The following is a 10,954-nucleotide window of genomic DNA, read 5'->3' as shown; positions in this document are numbered from 1 at the left end:
GTGTGTGGTTTTGTGATTCCCTGCTAACCGCACCATCCAGCGACCCCAACACGTATGACTGATGGATTCGAAATCAACTTTGTTCATTCTGTTGTCATGTATCTCATATGTAATGATCGAGAATGGCTATGCTCATGCTCAGGAGAAACCAAATATAATATTTCTATATGCTGACGACCTCGGCTACGGCGACTTGCAGTCGTACGGACACCCGACGAGCTCCACGCCGAACCTCAACCGTTTGGCTTCGGAGGGCCTGCGGTTCACTCAATTCTATGCCTCCGCTCCTGTTTGCAGTCCATCCAGGTACGTCACATACACATCACGCTTTAAAAATGTCACTGCTGTCAAAGACAGATAAATTAACTCGCACGTGTTGTGTAACTTCAAAGAGAAACCAAGAATAACCTCCAACAACCAACTCCAGAAACTACAAGTTATCCAGAATGCTGCTGCAAGGCTAGTGACAAAGACCAAGAAATATGAGTCAATATCACCCATCTTACGACTACGTGCCTTGCCCTTGCATTGGCTTCCTGTCACAGTGTCAGATCACGTATTGAATTTAAGATCTTACTGCTTGTTTATCAATGTTTCCACAAAACTGCTCCTTCTTACCTTTCCTATCTCCTTGTAAAATATGAACCTATGAGAGTTCTGAGATCATCACGGGAGGATCTATATGTAATACCCTCCATTTCAACAAACTATTATGGCAAAAGTAGTTTCAGGCATGCCGCCTCAGAACTGTGGAACAGCATCCCAAGTGATATAAAACATGCGAGTTCCATCAATAAGTTCAAAACGTTTTTAAAGACGTATCTGTTCAGAAAGTAACATAGTGATTGTCGATGATGATTCATGCAGCATTCTACTGTTTCTGTAAAATTTTATCTTTTTTTGTATGTTTCTTTGTCTCCCTCCAAAGCGCATAGAGACCTTGCCAAAGGTATTATGCGCTATTTAAGAACGGTGATAATGATAATGATAATAATAACCTCATGTATAGAAAGTACCCACCTTTTCGTCTTTAAAAAAAAAAAAAAAACGATTAATGAATATCATGATAATCTAGAGTCTAACGTTAGACCTGAATTAGACATTCATACTCCAAACAAGGGGGAACCCAATGAATGACATGAAGAATACTTGTACTAGTAAATTGCTATCTAGTTTTCTTGACTGGATTAGCATAGCGCGCATGCTGTCATTAAATTTGTGGAAATGATTAAAAACCAAGAATATGATAAGGCCAAGTAAAAAAAGAAAGTAGTTTCTCGTCCGGGTTTTTTGAGCAAGGCGATGAGGGAGGTCCTTACTATTTGATATCTTACTATTTTTTCAAGGATCGTCAAAATGAAAGTAATATGTGTTTCTCGTCCGGTAATTCTGAGAAAGGTAACGAGAGAGGGCTTTACAATTTCCTATATTCAATTTATGAAATGAAACATCACTCTGGTAGCTGTGTTATGAGACCAGGTCCCAAGTGTACGTCTTGCCTGCACTCTGTGCATTTTCAAACAAATAGATATATGTGCCATACTTGAAATGAAACTTCATGCATGCAGAAATACATTTGCTTTTTCTTTCCACTACAGATGTCAAGGGAAAATGACCATCTTAATACTGGTATTTAGTGTTGTAATGGCTTTTCTGATACAAGTGTACTTGCAATTCTGATGTATTGTGCTATTAATTGAAACAGGTATAAAACATGTCTTTCAACAAATGTACGACTGAAATAAATTCCATGATATTCAAAACACTAGCTTTATTTATTGGTGTTTGTGACTTTTTGTGTCCACACAGCTGGTATGTATATCTGCAGTTCTTCACAGTACAATTGTAGCACATTCAACTGGAAACTGGCTTGTACAATTGCAGATGGATGTCAAAATGATACTGATATGGCATTCTAGCATTAAACGTTTAAAGATGTTTCTTCATGTTCTAAAAAGACATTTGATAATCACTCATTATTTGGATGATGAATGATTGTATAACAGTACACACTACAGATGATAGCACTCACGGCTGTGTCCGTGAATTTACATCGTGAAGAAAAGTATCCCGCAGAAATACGAGACAAACCAGAATCCGTGGAAAAGTTATTTATTTTGTAGATACACCCATTTAATAATTCTACATTTGCTGGAAAAGCGCATTCATTTTCTCTGCAAAATAGAATGTATCGCCGTGACAGACCAGGGGATGGGGACCCTGGACAGCTACAAAACACGCACACTTTGCCGATATACGGTGCGGCACGGCCACTGCACTGGCACCAGGGAGGTGTGGACCTCCCTGCTGGCACCGTACCTTCCGACACTGCACACACATGCACATAGTCACAATGACATGAACATGTATACAAACTCGATACCGTACAATCCTCACAAGCATTTGTACAGTACAATTCATCCGCTTAAAATATCAGAAACGGGGAAAAATACGAACAACGCGCGAAATATGCGTGGAATAACAGCGATTGTTCGCAAAAATGTTGCCGCTATCGCGTTCACGACGTACCGAGTGCGCTGTACATCACAGCCCAGTAGGCCGGCCCGCCGCGCCGCCCATCCAACTACAGTGCAGTTCGACTGCTTTGTGGGTCATTCCTTCTTGCCGATCGGCCGAGCTCGCAGTGTGAAATGCATGCGTTATTACATACGCACTACACACAGAAGCTACAGCTGTACTACAGTCTACAGCTAAGTAGAGGACGCAAGGTGTAAAAATTAGAAATGAGACGTCACGATTGGTAGGTGAATTGTCGATCTTTTTTTTTCGGCGGCCGAAAACATAGTAAATATCAAAAAAGTCGATGCGGCAACTGAAAATCGATGCGGGCGGGGAGCGGGCTGGGACGAGAATTATGAATTTCTTGGTATTTTCAGCGCCATTTTGAAAATAGTAAATAGTAAAAAAATCGATGCGGCGGCCAAAATCGATGCGCGCGAGGACGAGAAACTGGTTTCTTTTTTTACTTGGCCTAATAGCCATATTTTGTATCTTAAAGTAAGTAATGGCAGAGACAAGTAGGGAGGAGCTTGGGAAGATTTGCTGGAGAATAATGAGAACACCCCCAAACCAGTCAAGATGGTGAGAAGGTGTGGAAGAAGTTGCTGTCAGCATGAGGAAAATCTGGCCACCACCATTATCAGTCCGGGAAACCCGCTCATGAGGACCGCTCCCGCGTACGAGGACTGCCCCGCCTCATGAGGACCGCCCCCACGCCTCATGAGGCCCGGGGGGAACGCCTCATGAGGCCCCCTATTCACTTCTTATTCATCTCACATCTGACGTATAAATTTTCGCAACTTTGCACGGTGATTTTTTGTTACACACACATGTCCACTATCCATGATGAAAAGAAGAAAAAATCCTGTCTGTTGAGTCGGATCAGGCCGCTAGGTGCGGCAGTCTTGCATTGTGCGAACACGCTGGCGCCCATGTTTTGATGGGCGCGCTCTGCATCGGTTGATTAAAACTCGATTTTTGAAAAAAAAAAAACAGATAGGATTTTTCCTTCTATTTAATCATGGATAGTGGACATGTGTGTGTAACAAAAAATCACCGTGCAAAGTTGCGACAATTTATACGTCAGATGTGAGATGAATAGAAGTGAATAGGGGGCCTCATGAGGCGTTCCCCCCCCCCCCCCCCGGGCCTCATGAGGCGTGGGGGCGGTCCTCATGAGGCGGGGCAGTCCTCGTACGCGGGAGCAGTCCTCATGAGCGGGTTTCCCGGACTGTTATCGGGGTCCAACCCGGATGAAAACCTGGATGATGATATAATGTCATGGATTTCTAATTTACTTTTTGTTATACCTGACTTCATTCACAGGGCAGCCATACTGACCGGCCGGTATCACATCCGCAGCGGTGTGTATCCTGGAGTCTTTGACCCTCTTTCCTCCGGAGGCCTTCCACACAATGAGACCACCATTGCTGAGGTGCTGCAGCCCCTCGGCTACCGCACGGGCATTGTGGGCAAGTGGCATCTAGGGGTAGGGGAGGCAGGGACGTACCTACCAACATCCCAGGGTTTCCAGTACTACTACGGCATGCCATACTCGCATGACTACTGCCCCTGTTTAGTGTGAGTCTCTCTCTGTTAGTTCATTTTGACTTGTAAAGTTAATAAATATCCCCTATTTCATAAAAATGGGATTTTATTCCCAATGTTTATTCAATATATGGGCATTTCCGTGAGTTGTGCGACATGACCACCAAAATTTTACCCGCATATTTCAGGAGAACTGATAATCTTACTTTGTTAGCCATAGTTTGAAGTGTGTGAAACCAACTTTAGCTTTAAGAAAAGTTCCCTTTTGTGCATTTTTATACCTTTTGAAACCAGAAAGCATTTTTTGACCTAAAAATCCCTAAAAATGCATTTTTCTTGCTCTTTGTGATTATTTTTTATATTTGAGGCTCAAATCAAACTTTGTTTGGTTTTACAAATCAAAAATATATTTATCTAGCAGTAAATAAAGTGGAAACCTCGATATAAGATATGTACTTCGGACACCAGCGTGCTCTTACATAGCTCGAGAAGCTGCTGTAACGTGAGTTACCGAAACATGAACTTTTTAACCTAGCAATTTTACTATGCCCAACTGAGACATGGTATTTTGGATTATCAAATAACTATGCAGCACACATCCGAGAAATATGATGGGACTTATAGTCTTTGCTTCAAATTCTCATAACAGAGGTCTTAAAATTGTAACGTGAGTTACCATGTAACGTGAGTTACCACAATGTAACGTGAGTTACCGACATGATTTTTCTTTAATACCAAGAAACGATACGAAGGTTGTGATTATTTAGTAACCAATGAGTACATGATTACTGAACTCTTGTATTAAGATTCTATTTCCAGTAGATTGTTATTCTCTTGGTCTCTCTCTATCACCAAACCCACTGGTCTACATGTACAATGTATTAATTACACATGTTCATCACATGTGATAACTATTAATAGCCTCCTGATTGGGATAATCACTGCATGATTACTCTTGAAAAGTTGTTGTTTTTGTAATTCAAGTGATTACTATTTGACATTTCATAGTTTATACCTACCTGTATAGACCAAAGCCATTGTTTATGATGCTCGCTTCCTGCTGTTTTTTCTGAGATTTTTGAGAACTGAACATTGTGAATTTGACACGCTTATGTGTTTTATACTATTCTACTCTGAGGTTTTAGCTATATTGTTTCAAAATCCTACAATGAAACTTTTCCATGTTTACTATGATTTACTTTACATGCTGATCTATTACCAAAAACTTGTTGAATGTGAACCTCATTATCAGACATTTTCTTTAAGAGCTGGACAGTCATGTAACTTAAAGCAAACTATCAACATTTTGTGATACTAATAGTTAGCCTCCTGATCACAAAATATTTACTATTCATGTTTTTCATTGGGATTTACTGCTTCAGTCTGCTTGATTACTCTAGAAAATATTGGTATACTTTTTACATGTATGTACAATTTAAATAATGGCTACTTGACATTTCACAGACCAAAGCCATTGTTTTTTAAGGCTTAAACATTTATGAACATGTTTTATTAAACTGATCAATACTGGTAGCAGATAACTAATAATTATCTGCTGTTTCTGTAATTCAAGTCTAATTTCTGTACCAGTTTAGTATAAGAATTTGTAAACAAATCAAACATACAAACAATTGATTATTGAGTAATTCAAACAATTATCAAATAATTGGAATATAAATTGCATTGTTTAAAAGTTAAAAGATTTATTGAAATATTCATTTCTGAACCTTTAAACTCTCCACAGACTACATGTACAGGTCTCTAGTCTCGTGACTCAGTGTATTAAATGGAATAGTTTATGGATGACTTGTTTTATCTAGATAGCCTGAAATCCATTTAAATCTAGTACAATAAAAAACAATCAAAATTTTCTCAATTAAATCCTCAATTTCTGATCCATTTGTTAACTGGAAAAGAGTGTAATTTAATGAATTAGACTCTGTTTCATATCATTTTGTTGAATACAATTTTTGTCTCAGTACAAATGAAAGCTTGGAAAATGACTCAATTAAAAATGAAATTTATCTTCAAGTTGGTATTCTAAATGTAAAGTTTCCTGCCTTTTGGTAATCTCATGGATAAAATGGGATTAATTACTGTCAGATCAATGTTCAAATCAATTTAGATTCTTTATTCATGGAGTTTGTTTGTGAAAAAAAAGTTGTCTTGGTAAGTTTTCTTTGGATTATTAAGACAAAAAATTGTCTTGTGATCATGTGGACAAACTGTAACGTGAGTTACCGTAACGTGAGTTACCGCTTCACATGACGATACCTGGAGAATGTAAGACAACTTGAATTTTTACCATACTCGGTGATGTATGTTGTTAGTCCATGACTTTGACACAATAGACTTTAAAGTCTCTCTGTTTCTTGTTTGAGGAAACTTTTGAATATAAGACATGCCAAATTTTTGCATGTCCAAATTATGTAACGTGAGTTACCGACATTTGTAGTGTTTTTTCTCATAGTTCTTATAAGAGTCTGTGGATGTAATGTTGCTGTGAGGTAGGATGGAGGTGCATGATACTCATTCACATATAGTAACTCATATCACTAATTAGGTTTTAAGGATATTGATCTCAACGACCTAATTTTGAGTTCAAAATGTAACGTGAGTTACCGTGGAAATGCCCATATATATATATATATACAATGTATATATAATTTTTTTTAATCAAATCACTCTTTAAATTTTGCATCTGTTTTTATGCTTGTCTCTCAGCCTCTCTGTCCAGTCATTAATTATTCGGTCTGTCTATGCAGCTGAAATGTTATTTAATTGTTTGGGTTTTTTTTCATCTTGTCTTTAATTTCTTCATACCGGGTACCTTTTATCACATTTGTAGCTATTGTTTGCTTGCATGTCTCTACCAACCCATATATATTCCTATACTTATGTATCTGTTTCATTGGGTCCATTTTCATAGTAAGTAGTTTTATAAGATCCTTTCCCCTTTTTCAGCATAAGTATGCAGTGGGTCAGTCTATAGATTGGAATCTGGTTTGATACATCACTTAAGTGGCCAAGTCTTTTCCATCAAAATACCTGTGATCATCTTTAGATGTAGCTGGCAGGGTTTGGTCAATTTCTTGGCTTTTTTTCTCTTGTCCAGATGTTTCTACCCTAATTCATCGTGCTACGATGACTGCAGAACACAGATGAGTTCTTGCCCCATCTATAATGGCACAACCATTGTCGAACAGCCGGCAAACCTTACCAGCATTGCGAAGCGCTTGACAGCAGCCGCCAAGGAATTCATCCGCGAGAGCGCATCATCGGCCACGCCTTTCTTCCTCTATTACGCCTTCCTCCACACGCATCACCCTCAGTTTGCCGGCGAGGCGTTCAGAAACAGCACCGCGAGGGGGACTTTTGGAGATTCTCTGGCTGAGATGGACTGGGGGGTAGGGCAGGTGCTCCAGCAGCTTGAAGAAAGCGGGCTGACGTCAAACACTTTTATCTTCTTCACATCAGATAATGGGTGAGTCTGTCTCTTTGATGCAGACTAGATTCATACACAAGCACAACGTACATGATAACAATTCCCATGATGATATGCTTGTTGGCAGTCTTAGATAGACAAAAGAAGTCTTTTTTTTTTTCAGGTGACATTGGTGATGACAATTTGTCAAAGTCTTCAGGATTGGTAGTTTCCTTTTGTTCTCTCAAAATTTTGTTATAACCAAGGAAATTTTGCACCAAAAATGCTAGTGATATTCTGATAATGATTTTGGACCTGAATTCTTTCTTTTGTTTTCAGAATGAAATTTGATTATATTGTAATGAGAGCGCCCTTTTCTTACCAGTAAACAAAGACAGGGAAAAGGATTTTCACTTGGGCAACACCTGTTGCCAATTGAAACCAATTGAAACTAATGTTTCCATGTCATATGTAGAATTGCTGGAAGAGAATCCAGTAACTTGCCCCACCATGGAAGATGTCATATGTCAAATTTAAACATAATGGCTGCTGTTAGTTTCATATGCAGTCTGTCTCTAGGTTGAACATTCTAGAAGCATGCAAAAACAACTTTATATCATGATTGCAAGTACTATATGTGTAAAATTATTGTCAGTACTGCTGATAAAGTGAAGCCTGCAAAATGAGTAAACTGCCTTTGATTTAGGTCATCTAAAGGTTGCCTCATACTATGCAATTTTAACTGTACATGATAGATTGCAATGCATTTCAGTGCAACACTGAGTGATATTGCCTGCCGTTGCTCTCCTTTGCAGGATGTTAAAAAAATCACTGGCTGTTTTATCACAGACTTCCTACGCTGTGCGCTATCTGGCAATTTCTGCAATGCAACATTGTATCGCAAGAATTGCACAGTGTGAGGCAGGCTTTAGGTGAAGTAAAAAAAAAAATACTGATGTTTTATTTAGTAGTCTACTGGATACATATGTATCAGTGCTTACCAGTTATACGCGGGATACTTCTTAACATGTACTAATAATCAATCACCTTAGTTTGTTGTTTGTTTGTTTGTTTGTTTGTTTTTTAAAGACCAAGCCTCATGAGAGAAGTGAGAGGGGGCAATGCTGGGCTGCTGAAATGTGGCAAAGGCACCACCTACGAGGGCGGTATGCGTGTGCCGGGCATCGCCCACTGGCCCGGCCGCATCAGCCCTGGACGGACAATGCAGCTTACTGCTCAGATTGACCTTCTCCCAACAGTGGCCAAACTGGCCGGAGCCAAACTGCCCAGCAATGTGACGCTGGACGGAGTGGACATGAGCCCTGTTTTGTTTAACTCAAGTGAAGTATGTGCAGATCATAACTTGACTAACAGCTGTATGTCAACTTGACTTCATTTTGTGTAGTCTTTCGCTGTGTCAAGTATGCCATATGTCTACTTTTCTCAAAGTTTGGTCACAATAGTTTGTTCACTGAGATTGATACTGTGATGAACAAAGCAAAAACTGTAATAAACAGCAATTACTGATTTATCAATTGATTACCAGTAAATGCATTTGTCCATGAGAAATCCAGAAATCAGTAATGTATTACAGGTAAGCTTATGCAGGTGAGCCTCATCATACTGAACATCTGTACAATATATCATTTTTGTGACAATATTTTCCAGTTAAGATTTGATTTTTTGTTTATACAGCATGTCTATGACACAATTTACTTGGTATTGTGGGGTAAGTTTGGAAAAAAATCATTAGGTCAACTGGAACTGCTTGCTACAATGCTCCTGAAATAACAGTGGGAAAATGATAGATTTCCCACCACAGACCAAGAGGATTCACCACCAGGGGCGCATCTTGTATGCAAAACACTCGCCAGTCATGAGATTGGCCTCGCCCACTCTTTACACACAAGATAGGTATAAACACTAGCTGTACAATGTACTGGATGAGGGCTGAAGTTTTTGCTTCTGTAGATTATAGTACAGTGTATTATCTGTCAATTTAAAGTATGTGGTTGTGGAAGAAGGTGTGACTGATTCTTTGGCTATGAAAAGGGAGTAGCTTCCATTTCCATTTCAATGGACTTTCATTGTTCGAGAAAAATTTTGCTGTACTAAGTACAGTGTTGTATCTTGTTTTAATGGGGTTCACCGTTACATGAAAACATCTTAAATGTGTTTGTTTGCTTTGGTTTGTTTGTTTGTTTGTTTTTTTAATAGCAGTATCCACCCATGAAACTAGAACTATCCAAGAAAATTCTCATTCCATGTCCTGTTTCCGGATAGTCTGTGAGCTGTAAAAATTTTGTTTACTATATGACTAAGTCATGAATCATCAATTTTGCGGTGCCTTTCACAGAGTGCAAGAGAGAGTTACAGTTACTACCCAGAGAATGCCAACCCAAAGTTTGGGATGTATGCCCTGCGCTGGAAGCAGTACAAGGCCCACTTCTACACTCAGGGGTGGGGCAAGAGCCGAGTGTCAGACAGGGACTGCGTCGCGACAGCCAAGCGGACCCAACACGTACCCCCTCTCCTCTACGACCTGCACCAGGATGCTTCAGAGCAGTACAATCTGGTGAACAGCACCATCTATCCAGGCGTCATCGCTGAGATCACCAAGGTTTGCTTCATCTCTCTCTATCTCTCTTTCTCCTTCAGATTAATTCCCTATCAAGGTCTCAGGCCTATAGAAATGTTTTTTTTTGTAGAGCATTGTCTAATGACCTATGTGTGCTAATCAACAAAACTATACTTTTTCATGATTTTTCTTTAGCATGAAGACATTTGAGAGAAAAGTTTTAAGAGCGTGGTGTCCAAGATATATCTCGAACATTAACAAGAGAGTGACATGCTGACATTTTATGAAGAAAACTCAAGAGAGTTACCTGTAAGAAGCCATACCTATTACTAGATGACAACATGTGATACCTGTACATTCCAGCATGAAATCAGTAATCATACTTTCTTGATTGACGAGACCCTAGAGGCCTTCTAAGAGCAAGAATTTGGCATGAGTATTGATGTACACTACTGTAATGCCTAATTCAATCTCTCAACACAATTTGGTGCGTGCTTATGGAGCCTTTGAAATAAGGTTACACGTCCAAAACTTAAGTCTGTTTTGTCCATCTACTTTTGATGAAGGCTTGTTGAAATGAGTAACCTCAATGATATGCTACTAAACTCTGTTGAAATCCAACAGCTGAAGGCGGAGCTGGATGCTGGTATGGTGTGGGCCCAGTCCCAGACTCGGAAACCTGAGGATGAGAACCTTGAGCCCTGCTGTAACCCTGGCTGCACCCCCTTCCCCCAGTGCTGCCACTGCTCCTCGTCACACCGGGACCAAGCACAAGGTGACCACACCCTACATGGTCACACCCACGATGAGCATCTTCACTGGATACCAGAAAGTGATGGAGTAGATCACAGATGATTTGCACACCTATGGCTTCCTAGGACTAC

General features: G+C 39.7%; 1 protein-coding gene across 1 annotated transcript; it reads left to right on the top strand.

The window, feature by feature from the left end:
* LOC139708408 (arylsulfatase A-like) lies at positions 1-10,954 on the top strand. The gene is made up of 6 exons (XM_071620360.1): positions 1-306; positions 3,847-4,101; positions 7,184-7,552; positions 8,582-8,837; positions 9,849-10,112; positions 10,695-10,954. The coding sequence occupies exons 1-6, from the start codon at positions 62-64 to the stop codon at positions 10,923-10,925; spliced, it is 1,620 nt and encodes a 539-aa protein (XP_071476461.1). The 5' UTR covers positions 1-61; the 3' UTR covers positions 10,926-10,954.

This window comes from Diadema antillarum, unplaced genomic scaffold (genome assembly GCF_040938485.1).
Source record: "Diadema antillarum isolate AM-2024a unplaced genomic scaffold, OU_Dant_1.0 seq00001334_RagTag, whole genome shotgun sequence".
In the NCBI taxonomy this organism is placed as follows: Eukaryota; Metazoa; Echinodermata; class Echinoidea; order Diadematoida; family Diadematidae; genus Diadema; species Diadema antillarum.
Note: the sequence above shows the minus strand (reverse complement) of the source record. Positions and strands in the feature narration are given on the sequence as shown.

Bases quoted from the DNA above. Each gene is read 5' to 3' on its own strand.
- LOC139708408 (XM_071620360.1), top strand. From the start codon at position 62: ATGGATTCGAAATCAACTTTGTTCATTCTGTTGTCATGTATCTCATAT. The intron at 4,102-7,183 runs GTGAGTCTCTCT...TCTCTTGTCCAG, and splicing joins GACTACTGCCCCTGTTTAGT to ATGTTTCTACCCTAATTCAT. The intron at 8,838-9,848 runs GTATGTGCAGAT...TGCCTTTCACAG, and splicing joins TTTTGTTTAACTCAAGTGAA to AGTGCAAGAGAGAGTTACAG.